The sequence below is a fragment of the Grammomys surdaster genome, unplaced genomic scaffold (assembly GCF_004785775.1).
Source record: "Grammomys surdaster isolate TR1022 unplaced genomic scaffold, NIH_TR_1.0 126198, whole genome shotgun sequence".
Taxonomy (NCBI): Eukaryota; Metazoa; Chordata; class Mammalia; order Rodentia; family Muridae; genus Grammomys; species Grammomys surdaster.
In genome coordinates, this window is record NW_021621003.1 from 600694 (window position 1) to 619754 (window position 19061).

General features: G+C 39.6%; 1 protein-coding gene across 3 annotated transcripts in view; it reads left to right on the plus strand.

Annotated features, from left to right (window-relative positions):
• The window catches only part of LOC114613341 (armadillo-like helical domain-containing protein 4), a 100730-nt gene that overhangs the window by 70070 nt on the left and 11599 nt on the right, over window positions 1–19061 (plus strand). For all 3 annotated transcript variants that reach the window (XM_028758617.1, XM_028758618.1, XM_028758619.1), the window contains exon 6: window positions 18450–18481. In XM_028758617.1, the coding sequence (XP_028614450.1) occupies window positions 18450–18481 (32 nt within the window). The remainder of the gene's footprint in view (window positions 1–18449; window positions 18482–19061) is intronic.

Sequence of the window (19061 nt, forward strand, 5' to 3'; positions counted from 1 at the left end):
TCAAGTTTCTTTTTAACTTAGGCTACTTCACAATGTAGAATAGACTATTTCCTAAAAGCTGGCTTGAAATGCAAAGGGCATAACCAATTAGAAACCATGGTGAGTTTGGTGGTTTGAATATGCCTGTCCTTTAAAAACATAACACTATTAGGAAGTGTGACCCTGATAGAGTATATGTGTCACTGTGGGATGGACTTTGAGGCTTAAACTCTGCCAAGTGCAGATGAGAGCCTCCTCTGACTACCTAGGGATCAAAATGCAGAATTCTCGGCTCCTCCTCCAGCACCATGTCTGCCTGCATGCTGCCATGCTTCTTGCCATGATGATAATGGACTGAACCTATGAAATTGTAAGCCAACCCCAATTAAATGTTGTCCTTTTATAAGAGTTACCTTGAGCATGGTGTCTCTTCACAGCAGTAAAACCCTAAGCCAGTGGGTACTAGGGTGATCCACAACCACTGCAGATCATGGTGTACTGTATGCATCCTATCGGTCCTTATGCTACCTTTTCATGTTGTTATGTCTGGAATCACCAGAGTTATAAAAGGAGGGTGGAGAAGGAAAATACTCCCTGATGTACACAGCAATTTTTAGCTTTCTTCCTAACAGTCACTTGTCACAGTCCCCATTCTCTCCTCCTCCTCTGCAATGCTATCGTATTTCTATTTCTCTATCATGCTTTACAAGTCTGGGTGTGTTTACTGATCCATGATCCATGGCATTGAGTCTGAGAGGGTCTTAGATACGAGTGATATATTGCATGTATTTTGGATCCCAATGTCGTCTATTTTGTTTTGGTACAGGGTTCAATCCTCTTCTTTTTGTCCCAAGCTCTTAGTGAGCCATAGTTATCTGTTCTAGGGGGCTACTTTATGGATCTTCTTTTAGATAACAAGAAATCAATGGGAAGGATTTTTACTTACAAAAATCCTTCACTAATCTAGTGTGCAGGTACATGCCTGAGGTTCTATCTGCTGGGGAGGCTGCTGGGAGAAGGATTGCCCAAGATTTGGGCTCAAATTTTATTATTAAAAGGAAAGAAAGGTCTCTTCTATAAGTTGTTTTCAAAATCAGGCATTAAATTTTTGTAAACTGTTGTAAATGTAATATATTTGCATATCTGTATTTCTTCAGAGTAATTACATCTGAATAACTCAGGCAAGTAAGTCTTCCACTTTTCTGTTTATTTTAGTTAAAAGCGAATTGGGTCTTGACAGGTTCTCTAGAAAGCTGGATTGTGTTTGCTCATAGAAAAGATTATTGTGAGGTAACACCTGGGGGGGAAAAAGGAAGTGACAGGGAAGGGAGAGCGCCCCATACTGGAATAGAGGTCAAATGTTTGTAAAAATGTCAGCTGCAACCTGGGTCACACCTTCAAGGGTTCCTCTCCCTCTTAAACTAGTGCTATATTACAGAAAAGGGTTTCAGGGCAAGCCAGAACAAAGCAGAGTTAGAGTTTAAAAAGTATTTAGACAGAGTCATATAGGAAAAAGGCAGAGAACTGAGATATGGGCAGTGGTGAGGGAGGTGGGGCTAAGTGTCTTTACAATGGATCCATGTAAAAATCCTTTACATGGCATTGTGGCTTTATTTATATGTGGTTCAAAGCGTGTGGTATGCTAGATTTAAAGGAAAAAAAGGCTTAAATTTTAAGTATAGTTACAAATTAAGTAAATTACAGGACCTGATTTTCCTCTTTCTCTTAACGAATTTTCTTTTGGAAATGAAATAATAGGTGATTTTACAAGTCACTGTTCTGTTTCGATTTAAGGATGAAAGTGCTGCTTGTGGTGCAGGAGTTTCCAGGTTCTTGACACATTATTCAAGAATCCAATAAAGGGGCACAAAGACTGTAACATAGCAAGACTCTACTTCACCCAGGGCACAGTGATAGTAGAGGCCAGAAAGAAGATACTGTCTTGAAGGACAGCGGGCTACAGGAGCACAGAGCTCCAGAACCCTGAGGCTTCTTTTGTATTCTAAAGGAAGGTGGAATTGACTATTATGTACATACCGTGAATGGTTCCCTGTGTTGATTGACAGTTTTAAAGATGTATAACTTTTTCTCTACTGTGCATAGCCTTTCCATAATGCATTCAATTCTCAATATATGCATACCAATTATGCATAGGCATAAGATTCTTAATATGAGGTTCCCCTTACAAGTTCCCTTGGAAAGCAAATTTTCCTTATTTTATATACACCAAAACTAGTTGAGGCTGGAGCAGTGCCTTAGCCTTTTATCCAGAGATAAGTGAATTTAGTTATATAGAAAGTTGATGGTCTCTATAGAAAGAAAAAATGTACTCTATTGTTCAGAGAGGGGTGTGCATGTAGCCTGATACAGGTGGGTATCTTCAGTTACTAACAGGTTGCTAGGTTTGCTGCTCAGAGAGAGGTTTGTGTGTGTCTAGTTCATTCTGGTAAAGGTCTTAAGTCTATCAAGTATATTATTAAAAGAGAGGGCAACAAATAGCCCAAGGCAAGAGGAATCCCAGGTGGTCAAACTATCCCCTATTTTTTCTACTCTCAGAGGAGAAATAGCATGGTAAAACTCAAGACTACAAACATTGTAGCCCTGAGTTAACATGGTTCACTTGTTTTAACATCTTTGTTTTCAGTGTTTTTAGAAAAACCACAAGTTATCTCTGTAGGCAATTTTGCCTTGACCAGTGTGTTGGAGTTTCTTGACTCTCAGTCAGGAAAAAAAAAGCAAACTATATACCCGAGGGAAAAAGGATTCTCTCCCTTCTCATGCTCCTCTTTCTCCTTTAATCTATCTAAGCTGCCTCAAAAGAAAGACCAGAAGGAAGTGAACTGAAAAGTATCAGACTAAACTAAAGAATCAGCTAAGAATTTCCCAGAGAGCCATGCTACTCATTTGGAATATGTATAGCTTTATGATGATGACCCATTCCATAGTAAGCTATGAACTTATTAACAGAGCAAGGGAAATGCCAAAAGACAAAATTAATGAGGATTCCATCAGGTATTTTTGAAACAGTATTCTGTGGCCATGGTGATTAATAACAATAGTAGCTTCCATCCAAGATTAAATGGGTAATTTCTGTGCTGATGGCCTTGTAGAAGTACTTTCTGACTGAGATTGTAGCTGTCTCCTTGGAAACCTGTAGCTCTTGTAAAGCCATATGCATAGTTACCATTAGAAAATCTTTATTGGAAGAACTGTTTCTTGATGACTTCATTTTGGTTATGACAACTTTCATCCTTTCTGAGTAGAAAAGGATTCAGATGTTATTTCAATTCAGAGACTGTTTTGATATGGTTGACTTTGAGTTCCTGAGCCATTGCTTATGAGAAGACTCTTCCATCTGGTGCAATGGACTTGCACTAGAACATGCCATTTTGTCATTGTTTGAGAGTCCTTCAGGGGAAACATTGGTATTGCACAGATGTGATGGCCCCTGGATCTTGGAGGGGAAATTGTAAGGGTGAAAATGGAAACAGAAGGTAGAGTTGGTGTGAAGGTGTAGAAGTGAAGCAGACGTTGCTCACAGAAGAACTAAAATCACATAGTATTGTGTGAGACAAGAAATAATATAGATGTTGGCTTAAGGGCAACAAGCTTTGAAGAGATTTTAAGCAGAAAGTAATTATATCAAATTGCCTTGGGGAAAGATAGCTTGGAAGGAAATGAGAATGTATCTGTAGTACAAGGGAAGGCTGATTGTAGCCTGGTTAGGAAGCAAGTATGACAGAAATCAATGTCAGAAAAGGCTGTTCAGGATACATTTTTCAATGCCCATTGGGGATCATTTGAATAACTAGGTCTTGCATTTAAGTGTATTAACTTACAATGGTTTGCATTAAAAATTTGGAAGTGGCCAAGTGTGATGACACATACCTTTTATCCCAGCACTTGGAAGATGGAAGGCTGTTGGATCTCTATGAGTTCAAGGCCAACCTGGTCAACATAATGGGATGTAAACCAATCAGTACTACACAGGAAAATTCTGTCTTAAACATAATAACAATTCTAATAAGTAATAATGATGGTAATAACAACAGTTGGGAGCATCTTTCTGAGAGTTGGGATGTTCCCAAGGGTGGAATTTCTCACTGAAGTCTACTCCAAAAGCCTCTGCATTAGATATAAACACACAAATCTTGGAAAAGTTCCCTGAACACTGTCTCACAGGGGAAGTATCTATTATTTGTTTAGCTTCTTAATGCATATTTGTAACTTGCCACAGTGTTAATGGCCTTTAGGCTTCTACATTATGAAAAACTAAACTTATTATTAATAATGTAGGTAGTTATATTGCCAATTAAATGAAAGGTTTCTAGCTGCTCCATCTTCAAAGGATTCAGTATTTGTTTGCTACTAGGTAAAAACAGATCTATTGTGGCACATGGATGACTGACTTTAGGACCATTCGCAGCTGGACAACTCATAAATGTCTGTGGAGATGAATCTGAGGGACAATCAGATTTTACTTCTAGTGTCTAATCGATGCTCAGAGCTTTGGGATTTAATTATGCCTACTTTAAAAAATGAGAAAGAGAACTCAATTTCTTTTAATCCTAACTGCATGCAGTGTTAATTTCAATTCATAGATGTATAAGGCTTTATAGTATTTCTAACACACTACCTGGTACTGTTAGATTCTCAGTAAATAATGGCTATATTGTAGAACTCTGCTAATTGTATTGAAGAATATCAAATTATAAACCTAATTCAATTTCTGGATAAATAACCCCAAATGAATTGAAAGCAAGGTTGTGAGGAGATATTTGATTATGATTGCATGGTAGATAGTATGTATATCTCACACAGAAGAGATTTTAAAAAAATAGAAAAGAAAGATCAGGCATATAGCATTGCTAGCTCACTGCCTTTCGCCTAGAACTGACTCTTTATGGCACTTGTAATTCCAGAGAAACAACTCAAACAGGATATCTTTTCAGTAAGAGGACCTCTGAACCCTAGACAGGCTGAACTGGCCACATTTGTCCTAGGATAGGACAGCAGGTACCTGGCAACTGAGGCATGATGCATTGAGCTGGTGTGCGTGGAATTTGTGTTCTGTTCTGTTCCTCTTGGTGGCACCTCCTTGGCAGGCAGAATGCTACAAATCAGTCTTTACTCCATTTTTCAATGCTTTCACACTTTCTTTCACTTTGAACAATAATTTCTAGGTTCGCCTAGAGTGTAACATGTAAATATAGTGCATTTTTATGGCTGGATAATATGCCACTGCACCTTGTCTGTTAGTTGATAGACATTTGAATTGTTTATTTATTTGGATATTTGAAAGCTGGTGTTAATACTTATGATGAAGCATTTGTGTAAGGACCTGTTCTTAGCACTGATAGGTATATACCTATAACAATGAATTATAAGTTATGTGCTCATCTTATGATCAGTTTTTGGGGAGCTGGTAGGTTGTTCTCTATATCTTCATTAACACTTGTCATCTTCTTTTGTTTTTAAACAGGCCTCCTGGTTTAAGCTAGTTGTGAAGTAGCATCTCATTTTGGCTTTGATTTGCTTTCTTCTGATAACTAATGACACTCAGTATGTTTTTATATGCTTGTGAGATGTTTGTTTGAATGCTACTAAGTAGAGGGATAGGATTTGAAAATATTATGCTAAGCAGGAGACAGAAATAGTGTTATGTACTTTTAAGTCCATTTATATGCTATGATCTGAAAGTGTAAGAGTCAGAAAACAGCTTAGTAGGTCCTGGGGATGGCACAGAGAAGGGCTCTTATGGAATGATGTGCTAAAAGTATTTTGAAACTCATTAGAGGTGACATTTTCTGTGTAACAATTTAAATGTGTTGAGTGTTGTTTAATTGGCACTTTACAACTCTCATTTTTGTTATAAGAATGTTGTCTTAGTAAAAAAGTACCTAGTTTGAAGTTAAACCTGAATCTCCAGTTTCTGTAGTAGGGTGGGCTGAGTGACTGGATTCTCACCTTCTGCTAGTATGTCAAGAAATACTGGATAAGTCATAACATTTTCAAAGCATATTGATCTTGACAATATGCATACATGATCTTGAAAAGCAACCTTCTGTTGCCAGAAGAGGCAGTGTTATGCTAAGAAGACAGACATAGTGTTTTGTACTATATAAGTCCATTCATATGCCACGTTCTGAACATGTAAGAGTCAGGAGGCAGCATAGTAAGTCATGGGGATGGTGCAGAGACAGTGCATAGATGGTTCAAACAGTCTCACTACCAAGTGATGCATGGTGGACTGTGGGGGACAGTAGACCAAATGCAGCAATTGGATTGAAGAGGAGAATTTAAAACAGCACATGATCAAGAGGAATGGCCTTGGGCTGGTGTAAGGCATGGAGCAGAGCTGAGGCTCCTGAGAGCAGAAAGTGTTCTGGGAAAGGCTGAGGCCTCCCCATCTAGGAAAGTGTCCAGAGATGTACCCCACACCCCTAAAGAGGCCTGAGAAACATCAAAGGAACGTCTCTCTTTCTGACTTCAAGTAACAAAGAGAAGACATTGGAAAGTCCAGGCTTGACTTCATGGTGCAAGAAAATCCCTCTAGGAAAGGTGTCTAGGACCACCTGTTCAAGGAAAGTGAGGGTTCTGGTCCTGATGTGCACAGCACCGGCAAATGAGAAACTACTCATTTGCTTTTATGGTTCTGCAATTCAAGTTCCCTGGGGTAAAACCAACCTCCATTGTAGACATAAAGGAAATAAATGATCCAACAGGAGGAAAAGTAAGTGAGCATGTGAAGCACCCAGCAGTGAGTCTCAATGCTCATGCTCTAAGGAACTAAGAAACAAGGGCAGGAGAACAATGCCCTGATACCTGCAGGGAGTAAGCTTCTTCCTATGTTAGCCCAGGGAAACCCTGATGAAGAAACTTTGAAGGGAAAAGGCAGAGTATGGGGCCTGACATGCATGCTTTCCTGTGCTGGAGACCAAGATCCTTAGGCTTTCCCCTGGGGGTCAAGAGCACAGGAAACATTCAAGTAACTCTTTTAGGCAGCAGTCAGGTTCCATCCTTGAGTATATTTATTGTGATGTTCAAGTGATCTTTTGTTGTCACATAGAAAAAGCTGCACATGTTTAAGATCCACAACTTGATGAGCTTGGGGATAAGTGACCATCCATGACACCAAGACTATAAACAAAACTGTCACCTTTCAGAGTTTCCTTCTGTCCCCTTCATCATCATTATAGTTAAGAAACCTTTACAGAAGAGGTACTTACTTAATGGATGGGACATAAGTCTCCTCAACACATACACAAATGTGATGTGCAGCCATGTCTGTAGATATGTCAGATTATAATGATCATTTCACAGTACATACATATTTTGACCTGTACAGGCTAGCAGTCTTATCCAAATAGCAAATTTTACAAATGTGGCTTCATGTACTGTACTGTGTGGAAGATCTCCAGAATTACTTATCTTACAGTACTGTAGGTTTCTCCTATTGAGCCATCAATGCACAGGCGTTCTTGAGCAAATATTTGCCTTAATTTCTCTTGGGAGTATAGTCTGACATTGCTTAGTACTGTGGAGAGAGAAGCCTTACGAATGGCTAAATAGGACTTTAGGAAAACAAACCCTGAAGCAACCTTTAAGTCCACTTTAGCACTCATTCAGCATTCTGCTGTTAATTGATTTCACCCATTGGCAAAGCAACAGGAAAGTGGACACTTAACTAAAATCCTGTCCAAAGCTATAGATGAGAGCCAATGGTAAACGAGGTCTCCATAAAGTAAGTATCCTGTTCACCTCAGCCCTGGGTCCAAATCACGGCTTTTGTCAATGAAACCTGAAATTTGTATAAAGAAGAGGGGTGCTGTGTGGGCCTATCATAAAGCTCTACCACTTTACATAGCAACTGCACATGAGGAAGACCTATGTTCATGGCTGATGGGTGTTTACTCTCACTAAAGCTGCAGCATGTGTGGGGATGGTGAATTTCACATCAATGGCTCTGTTAAGGAGTTCATACAAATTTGCCATCAGTGTACTTTTGGAAACAGTAAACTTTCTATTAAAAACAAAGCAGGTTCTAGCACTTACTGGGTGTATATCTAAAGGAAATGAAGTCAGCATATCAACGGATACCCATCTCCTGTGTTAGCTATGGCACCATTCATGCCAGTGAGTATATGAGGTCGCTGGGATGTCCATCAATGCTTTTGAATAAAGATCATGACTACGTGCAGAGTTGAAGGTTACTCAGCCTTAAAAGGAGGAAATCCTCTAATTTGTGGTAAACTTGATGTATCTAGAGATACTTGTATTCAATGAGATAAGCCAGGCCCAGAAGGACAATTGTGGAGTCTAAAAATAAACTCAGAGGAGCAGAGCATGGAGTGGTGCTTACCAGAGTCTGGAAAGCATAGGAGAAAGGGACGTGAAAGAGATAAAAGGACAGATAACAAATTGTAGTTATAGAAGAAAAATGAGATCTAGTGTCACGAGCACAGTAGGACAGAAAAATTATACATTAAAAGTCATATGTGTGTGTGACAACACAATTGCTACAAATTAGAAGAGTTCTAAGTTTCCCAACACAAAGCCTTAGTATTTAAGGAGAGGAAAATGCTAACCACCTGACTTGATCATCATGTCTGTCAATATCAAATTGCTATGTCCTGCCCACTGGTGCACACGACCATTGCATGTTCATTAAAGTAAAGAAATAAAAAACATGAAGGATAAATATCTTTTGTTTTTGACCACTGGATTGGAGAGAAAACAGGTAATTACAATGTAAGGAGAAACCTTGGAGACACAAGAAGTTCTGAGCCATGAGTGTGGACTTGGGGAACTTGAGTGAAGGATCTAGAACTCCAGTGCTCAGTAGTGTTTCAGGAAGTCACAGTCAAAAAGCAGTGATGTTTCATTTCACTCAATTGTGGAGGGTGGACACTGACCAATTGTTTTCTTCTCTCATGAATGGTGAGAAGTAATGTCAATGTCTCCATTAGGGGAGGGACATATCCTTTATTTGTGTACCATATGTTTCTATATGTTTGAGGCTTATGACTACCTTTTCATCATAGAAGTTGTGACAATATGATGTCTAATTTTTCAGTGTCAGCATGGTTATTATTAACCAACCCTGGCAGATACTAAGTTGATTTTAAGCCAATCTTCTCTAATCTTCTCGTGCTCAGTAAGTAAAGATATTTTTAACATTACTTGAAAGTCAAGATTAGGTTATCTGGCCTCTCTGTGCCCTTCTCTGTAAATATCAGTTCAGAGGCTTCAGAATTAATTGCTTCTTGAACACACGGTTACTGCTCACTTAGCCCTGTGCAAAGAAGTAGGTCATCCCGCTTATTGGAATCTTGCTGTTCTGTAATTATATGAAGAGCAGATGATTAGAGATGGGTTTACATGATTTTAAGGCAGGTGAATTTAGGATCTCTAAAGACTAAATCCATAGATACGAAAACTCAATGACTGTTTTTCTTTTTTAAACACACATTTAATACTTAAAATGTGGTGAGTTCTCTCATTCTTAAGAGTGGTGTGTAATGAATACCTAAGATGTGTTACGTTCTCTCAGTCATAAGAGTGGTATGTACCTTAAGAAAGAGCTTGGTTTCTCAAGTCAGAATGACACTTAGGACTAAGTAACAAAATAAAAGAAAGAGATGCTTTTCTTTTAGTTTTTTGACAGAGTAGAAACACTCTGCAATTTACATGTACAAATTTTAATAAAACAAAGGGCTATGTTTGGTATTTATTTTTTATTTTGGTCAAATATACACTTCTCTTTCTCTTGATTTAAGTAAAAAGCTTGTGTCTCATTATCATTGGAAAATGCTGAGAAATATTTCATTAAAGAGGCTGTATTTATGACCCTTTTAAGATGGCATGTGAGTTAAATGGATCCTGCTGTGAAGTTTCTTTGTGTAGGAAAGATATATTTTACAAATCCAGACCTTCTGAAAATTTTCAGGTAGAATTTCCTTTAGATGAAGGAAGATAGCTCTCCATCTTCCTTCATGAGCTTGGCCAGTTTGCTCCCACTCATGTTCTTTCTCCTTGTGCTCACAATAATACTTTTGTTTTACTGAACAACGTGAGTAAAATTGGTGTGGCAAAAGGCCAGCCTACCTTGAATGCAGAGGAATTTGACTGCTGTCTAGTTAGAGTTCTCCTTGAAAGCAGCCATAGAAATGGGAAGTGTATTGAGGAGGTAACAGAGTGGATTGTCTCTGGGCTTCTTGCTGCAAAGGATTCTCTGAGAGTCTGCATGGAACATGGAAAGGGAAGCTGAGGGATTCACTTGGCAGGATAGGCAAAACAATGGCTGTCTTAAAGACACCATCCCATCCACCGGCTGCCTGGAGCCTGACTGTTGCCTCTTATGGCAAAGGAGACAGCAGATAAGATTGCGTTAGGATGGGAAGATTTTCACAAGATCATTATAAAGATACAATGAAGGCCAAAGATAGAAGAAATTGATAATGAGGGAAAGTGGGAAGCTGCAATATTCACATTTGACCTGGTAGGCCTAGTGAAGCCTGACACAGGTGGGCATAGTGAAGCCTGATGTAGAAGGACCCATCCAGCCAATGAAGGATGGAAGTGCTGAGTTCTAGAGAATTACTCCTCGTAGTCAGCCTATGGGCTGGGAATTTTGCTCTATATACCTTCAGACTGAAAACATGGACTTCTCTTGATTCTCAAGTCTTCAGGCCTTCGGTCTGAAACTGTATCAGTGACTACCATGGTTCCCAGACCTTTGGGTTGGACCATAACCAAGCCATCACTGTGCTTGGTTCTCAGTCTCTATAATCTTGTTAGCCAATTTTTTTTTATAAACACACACATTCCATTTCCCCCAGCCTCTCTCCTTCCTCCCTCTCTCCCTGTTCCTCTCATCTTTTTCCTCTTTTTCCTCCTCTTTTCGCTGGTTTTGCTTTTCTGGAAAACATTATCTCGTATACTTTGTGCCCTAGTATGATCTTAACCATTTTCTTGATTCATTTTCTCCCAATATGCTGGTGATTTTCCAACTTTAGTCTTCAGCGTGGATTTCTTCACATCTTTGTGCTGTGATTTGGATGTAAATTATTCCCTATAGGCTTAAGTATTTGAACACTTGATCCCAGATAGTAGAGTTGTTTTGAGAGGATGTAGAACTTTCGGGAAGTGGGAGGGACCCAGCTGAAAGAAAGGGGTTAATGGAGGGTGGGCCTTGAGGAGATACATACACACACACACACACACACACACACACACATCTCAGCACCACTGTCTGATCTCTGTTTCCCGATCTGTTGAAATGTGAGGACCCTCATTCTCCTATTCCTATGAGCTCCACTATGCATTGGCCACTCTGGCAGAACTGTCCCCTCTCAAACTGTGACCCAAAATAAGTCACCTTCCTCAATTTGCTTCTTTAAGCTATTTTGTTACTGATGAGAAAAAGGAATTGATTTACCATGCTTTTACCCTCAACAAACACATTCATTAACAGTCTACCTTTCTCCTAGGAGCCTGTGTGTGGCTTTTATATTTTGTGCTTTTAGCATAGAGTCATGTACGATAGTCTCCAGACTAAGTGTCCTCAGCTTTGCTCACTCCAAGTTTTATGTTTTGCTTTAGGATTTCTGCCTCTCAGGGGGTCATTGTGCAAAGGAGTACTCAGGTACTGCAGCCCGAGCCCCCACAAAGAAGCTAGAGGATACACAGGCTAAGATGAAACTGTAAACTCTAACTCACTCTGTCTGAATGAGAGCTACACAGCAAAGGCATGAACACACCCACTCAACATCGACCACCACACTTCCCTTCCTTAGAGAGAATAGGGGCAAAGATAGACACAAATTAAAGGATGCACAGAGGGTGAGAGGCAGAGGTGACACACATAAAGCCATAAAGCAAGAATGAAAGGACATTTGTTAAACAATGCAGCCAAAAGGAGAAGATAAACAAGGAGTCAATAAGCCCCCATCCCCATTTTGTATATTCCCTCTTATCCATAACTCATCAAAGCCTTTATAAGCACTCTGGTGTGGTTGCTCTACTCCACAGATCCCTCCCTATGGTGGCCTCTTGAACAGCTCTAGAACCATCCTCAACAAGACAAGTTCAACCAGCTCTTGACATTGTACCATTTCTCTGATGTGAAATAAATCTCTTTTCCTATCAGCTTCCCAGCCTCTGGCATTTTTGTTATAGTAACAGAAAAGTGGATATAGTCAGTGATGTTGAATATATATCCATTGGCCGTTCTCTGTAGAAATGTCTATTCAGGTCTTTTGACCATTTCTACTTGTTGTTTTGAGATAAGAACTTACTGTGTAAGCCTAAACAGCCTAGAATTTACTAAATAGGCAGCTGGTCTTGAACTGATCTACTGGTCTCTGCCTTCTGAGAGCTGAGATTAAAGTACGTGCCACCATTTTCGACTATTGCATTTACCCTCTTTCTCTTGAGTCATGTGATTCTCATGCAGTTTGGATATTTGCTGTTTATAAGATAATAAATTTTCAAATATTTTGCTTTGTTTCATGTGAATTTTTAAGCTGTGTCTTTGACTTCTGTGAGAAATAATAGTTGTGATAGAGAGCTCAGTGAATCAACAGATTGTGTGGAGCTCTGTGGACATTTCAAGAATAGTAAATTTCTTCCAATCCAGGAAAACAGACAGCTTTCCATTCTTCTGTGTTTTTGACTAATTTTATCCTGTAAAAATTATACCTCCTTTGGAAAATCCATTCCTTTTTATTTTAACCTATTTGTTTTATATCTATGGTAACTGGGATTGTTGTCCTCTTTTTTTTTTTTTCAGATAGTTTGCTGTTACATATCAATACTACAGATTTTCACAAGTTTATTTTGTATCTGGTAATTTTTCTCATTCCAATTATAAATTCTTCCAGATTTTATATGTGTGTATGGATATATTCATGTCTGTGTACATGTGTTAGTGTGTCTTTGTATGTGTTTATGTGCATGTGTGTATTTGTGTGTGTTTGTGTATGCACACTTGTGCATTTCAGTCTCTCTATGTTGGATGTAAATGGTACATTTTGGGAGTTGGCTTTTTATTTTATTTTATTTTAGTTTAGTTTTGAAATTAACTTTTATTGGATATTTTATTTACATTTCAGATGTTATCCCCTTTCCCCATTTCATCCCACCCACCCAGAAACCCCCTATCCCATCCCTCCTCCTCCTGCTTCTATGAGGATGTGCCCTCACCCACCCACTCCCACCTCCCTGTCCTCGAATTCCCCCACACTGGGGTATCCAGCCTTCACAGGACCAAGAACCTCCTCTCCTTCCTATGCCCAACAAGGCCATCCTCCCCTACATATACAGCTGGAGCCATAGGTCCCTCCTTATGTGCTCTCAGGCTGGTGGTTTAGACCCTGGGGCTTCTGGTTGATTGGTATTGTTGCTCTACCCATGGGGCTGCAAACCCCTTCAGCTTCTTCAGTCTTCTGTCTAACTCCTCCATTGGGGACCCTGTGACCATTTCAATGGTTAGCTGTGAGAATCTGCCTCTTGTCAGGCCCTGGAAGACTTCTAAGGAGGGGGTTGGCTTTTTATAAGATTATGCATTTTAATTTACAATTTCCTATTTAACTTATTTCCAAATAGATGGTCTTTTCTTTTTATTATCTAACTGTACCGTGTAGGACTTCAGCTGCTATGTTAAACAGAAGTGGCAACATTGAGTATCCTTGTGTCCCTGATCTTAAGACAAAGACCTTTCAGCTTTTTACCAGGGAGGGAGTGTGTCAGCTATAATGGCCATTATTCAAGCCTACTTTTTGTCTGGATACTTCTATACCTACTTGAAAGAGACCAGAAGTTTTCCTATATTGTTTTGCTTTTGAATTTTTATTAAACAAAATTTTGAGGCACAAATTCAAGGCAGTGGGACTAGCATCAAGCTGTTGCCTAAGGAACTGGCCAAGTGGAAAGGCCTCAGCTTCTGTGCCCCTCAGAGTCAGCAGTTTATCACCAGCTTCAAATTGTAACGATGTACAGAGCTTTGCAAGGGCTTTAAAAATATGCTTTCCGACGAATTAAAAAGCACTACAAAGTTATATATAACTTGGCAAACCCTAAAAGAAAATGCAAAGAATAAAGGAAATACTGTCCTTAATTCTGCCTCGTGTTATTTAGTTTGGTCACCATTTTGAATGTGCATTTCTCTGGTTACTCAGAACGTTTTTATTCTGGTGCTGGGATGTAACGGCCCATTCTGCCCCATGTTAAGGGGCCATTATGTACCAACCTGAGCTGCTGCTCCAGTCCTCGGGTCAGGGTCCAGCAAGAGAGAGAGTGGGGAGGGAGGGGTGAGAAACGCGAAGAATGGAGACAAGACAGAGTCTGATCAAGTCTCTCTTTACTGAAAGGAAATCCTGGGTATATATGATTTTCCATGTGCCTTGCCACCATGGACAATCAGGGGAACACAGTTGAAGGCACTATGCCATGTGTCTTGCATCATGGATACCACATGTGCCTTGTAGCTGGGGACACTAAGCAGCAAAACAAGATATATGAAAAAAACAAGATGTTTATTAGAGTGTGCTCAGCTCTTGTGGGCTGTTGAAAACAAGTCTCTTGTCAGGGTATATGGCTCGAGATGGCTGCAAAGATGATAGCTGCTTTCTGCTAGGAGTTGGCTCCTAACACTGGGAGAGATCTAATCCTGAGATATGCTCATAGGCACGGAGTATGTTAATATATAAACTTTGACTATTAATTATTTTTCTTTAAATAATTTTATTTTGAGGAACTGGAGAGCTTCAGGAGGTTTGGGTTCAATTCTCAGCACCTACATGCAGCTTACAACCATCTGTAGCTCCAGTTCTAAGAGACCAGAATCCCTTTTTTGGGCTCTATGTGGGATACATATGGCATACAGATATACAAGCAGGCAAAACACCCATACATATAAAATTATATATATATATTAAAATGCTATTCCACTCAATAGACTTTGCCTGAGATTCCCAACACCAGTATAGACCTATGTCTACCCCTTTTTAGACTTATAGCTACCAAACTTATTTCCACATCTCTCCAGAGCTGAACTGTGGTTTCTCTCCTTGAATTATAGAACTGTTAAGTACTCTTTCAAATTATCTCCACACATTCAAACATCCTGATCTGAGATGCCTGATTTGCTCTCATCAGAATTACTTTGTAAGAATATTACCTGGTGTGGGACTTTGTCCTAATTTGTTTCCTATTGTTGTGATAAAATGTAACTTAAAGGAGAAGGTTCAGTTTGGTTCACAATGCCAGTTACAATCCATCATTGTGAGAAGTCAGGGGTGCAGAAACTTTAGGCTTCTAGTCACATCACATCCACAGACAAGAGCAGAGGACAATGAGTTAAAACATGCATGTTACTGATCAGATTAGCTTTACTCTTAGACAACCCAGAATACCCTGCTCAGAGAAAACCACTATCCAGAGCAGGCAGATCTTCCTACCCCAATTAAGCTAATGATGATAACCCCTTGCACAGGTGCCTACTGGCCAACCTAATCTAAACAATCCCCCACTGAGACTCACTTACCTGGAGATTTCTGATTGTTTCAAATTGACAACTAAAACTAACCACCATGGGCCATTGAGATGAGGTGGCTAAGTGGTAAAGGCATTTGCCACTAAGCCTAGTGACCTGAGTTTGATCCCTAGGACCAACATGGTAGCAGGAGAGAGACCAAGTTATAGTTGCCTTCTGACTTTCAGATATGCAATATGGCAGGAATGCACATATAACACACACACACACACACACACACACACACACATTGGAAAATTCCCACCGAACAAATCCTGAAACCCAATCATCACAGACCCCAAGCAATTTACTCCACTAACCTCAGATATGGGTAGTTTCCCAGATGAGGCCAAAGTTGAAAATGCTCCTCTTGACAATGAAACATCTACTCTTTATACTGGAAAAGCCTGTGGAGGCTTAAAATCTAGCTTTGATCTTTGCCTCCTGTCCCTCTGCTCTGAGAAATTCTGTCTTTACTTCCTATTTCTGAGTCTGGACTCCCCCTCACTTACTCACACGCCACACTACTTCTTATCTACTTCTTAGAGTCTTGCTAGCTGAACTTGTTTTTCACTGGAACCAGGTCCAGTAGCATTTGTTGACTTATTATAGAGAGAACACGTTTGATCAGACACCATGTGCACTGCAAATATGCGTGTAACGAATGAATGTTGGTTATTCTCTTGCTTTCATTGAAATCTGTTTTGGATTTGAGATGTAGTAACACAACACCCACATTTCACTTGTCTCTCTTCTTCCTATTGGATTCTATATCAGGTACTAGATGGAAATTTTGCATGTGACATTTTCTACTCTTCACAATGATCTCTCAAAGCATCTGTTGTCATCTGTCTTACAGGGGTAGCTGAGGGTCTTCGGGTTCATTATTTCCTCTAAATTCAGTGGCTGATCTCCCTTCTTTGAAGATTCATTCCTAGAAGCACCAACTCCTGGCCTTGTTTTGAGGTTACTAGATGTCTCTTATCTGTTCTTATGCTCCTGATTTTATCTTGATCAATCACCTCATCTCTGTCTGAACCCAGCTGGGACAGAACTATGAGGGAAGAACAACCCTCAAAGGTTTGATGAGGTCTTTACATAAGAGCTTGAAGCCAGTTGAAGGAAGTGGAAAGCCAAAGGGGTTTTCACATTTGCAACCACATTTGAGACAGCAAAGAAGTCTCACTTCTAGAAATCAGGCCGACATCCCTGTGGCTATTTCCTGGCTCACTGAAAGTGTCCCTTAGCTTCTCTGAACCTCAATTTCCCCATCTTTTCTATGAATATCACAAAATCCCATTTTTCAAGGCATGTTCTCATTCTGTATCTCAGACTGACACTGAATTTGAAGCTAGCCCTATGATTCAGTCTCCTGAATGCTGAGATTATAAACAGGAGCCACCACAGCTGGCTTGTGACCATAGGCTTCTCTGACTCTATGTTTGTCACCTTGTGGGTCACATGCTACAGTGTGTATACTTTGGTTTGTAAGAAGTAGTCTTAGGCACAGTGGCACTGTCAGAGTGATAAAGTACCTTATTATGGGAGCAAGATTGTATAAATGGAGGTGCTGACTTCTTTTGGATGATATTCTTATTCCAGGGGCCCCAAATCATGGCTCATGACCAACTGACTGGCTCCCTGTTTTTATATAACTTGTGAGCAAATATTTTTTTACATTTTAATATGATTTTTTAAAAAACAACTATGACATGTAAGTATTACATAAAATTTAAACCCCAGTATCTATAAATACAGTTCATTAGAGCAGAACTGAGCACATTTGCTTGTAGACCATCCGAAACTGCTTTTGCAGCAGCAGAACTGCATAGTTATGAAAGACTGTAGCCACACTGAGTTCATACATTTATTCTTAGACTGTACAAGTAGAACTGTCAGCTTTCTACTTGTTGAAGCTTCTAGTCTGGACAGAAAGTGTAAAGCAACCTCATTTTTTCTTTAATTGCTTTACTGATTTCTTTCACTTGATAATAAACATTAAATGAAGATATACTGTCCCCTCCATTTTTTTATGCTTAAGTAACTGGAGACTGAAACACCAATATAACATTAAAAGTCAGTAAAGGATGAAATGTCTATCCCAAATTTCAAGCCATACTTCTCACTCTGAATGGTACATTTCTTTTCTCCTATTAATGCTCCAAATAGTTGTGATCAGGAACTGCAGAACAATACTGAGTTGGTGCAGTCTCTTCACACATGTTACTTCTATTTCAATGGTGGTTATAATACAGTAGTATTGTAGAATGGTGTACTTGAAATGGCTCTGAGTTCTTGCAGATTGTCCTGTTCTTTTTCTTTTTTTTTTTTTTCTTCACATATGACTGTAATGCTTCTCTTTAGAGCCAGAGCTTTCTTGGTTCACCATCTCCGTGTCCTTCCCTATTCTCCTACTGACAGGCTTCAAGTGAGGCATCCTTATTGATCTTAAGAGCTGAGACAAAAAAGCATCAGGTTAAAGAAAAAACGGTCACAGGAAAACAGTACCTTGCAAATTACTGCCTGTCCCTTTCCCAAGCCTTCTCCAAATGAGTTGAACAGTATATAGAATTCTGTTAGCAAACAATATTTTTCATTCATCAAATAATGACATGGAAGGGTGTTGATCTCTGTTGCATTTCTAAATATGTGGCTTTGTGAGACATACCTTTAATCTCAGCACTCTGGAGGCAGAGACAGGTAAGTCTCTGTTAGTTCAAAGCCAGCTTAGTCTACATAGTGAGTTCTAGAACAACCAGACCTATGCAGAAAGACCTGTGCCTGGCATTTTGTTAATATTGTTGATGTTTTTATTATATTTCATGCAAAGAAAGAAGAAAATCTTTCAGTATATCATGTTAACAACCTAATATAATACCATGAAATGTAAGTAGGATACTGCTATTTATATCTGATTCTCTTATTTTTTTCCTAGTGAGAAGCTGGATGGAAAAGCTAAAAGACAAGGTAAGGAAAGTCTCCTCTTCCTGTTGACTGATATGAAAGGGTAAATAAAAGATATGCAAAATAGTAGAGCTCCCACGGGTTACCGTTTAGAAATTTATGTGTATACACAAACATACATGTGCATGTAATAAGAGGCCATAACTTTGAAGAAGAGCTGGAGGGTACGTAGGAGAGTTTGGAGGAAGAAAGGGGAAAGGATAAATGTTGTAATTAAATCACAATCTTAAAAAATTATAATAACAAAGCTTCAGTTTGCTGTCCTGGGCCTCCTAGGAGTTCAGAAACTCCCTTTGGATTCCTTCATGAGAAACACAGGAGACAGACACCTTATTCTCTGGAGCCTCATTCATCTTTCCTCCTCCTCCTCCTCCTCCTCCTCCTCCTCCTCCTCCTCCTCCTCTTCCTCTTTCTCTCTCTCTCACTCCCTCCCTCCCTTCACCTCCTCTGTGTGTGTGTGTGTGTATGTGTGTGTGTCTGTGTGTCTGTGTGTCTGTGTGTCTGTGTGTCTGTGTGCATGCAGGTATGTGTGTTTATGCATGTGTGGAGGCCAGAGGCCTGAGTCAGATATCTTCCTCTGTCA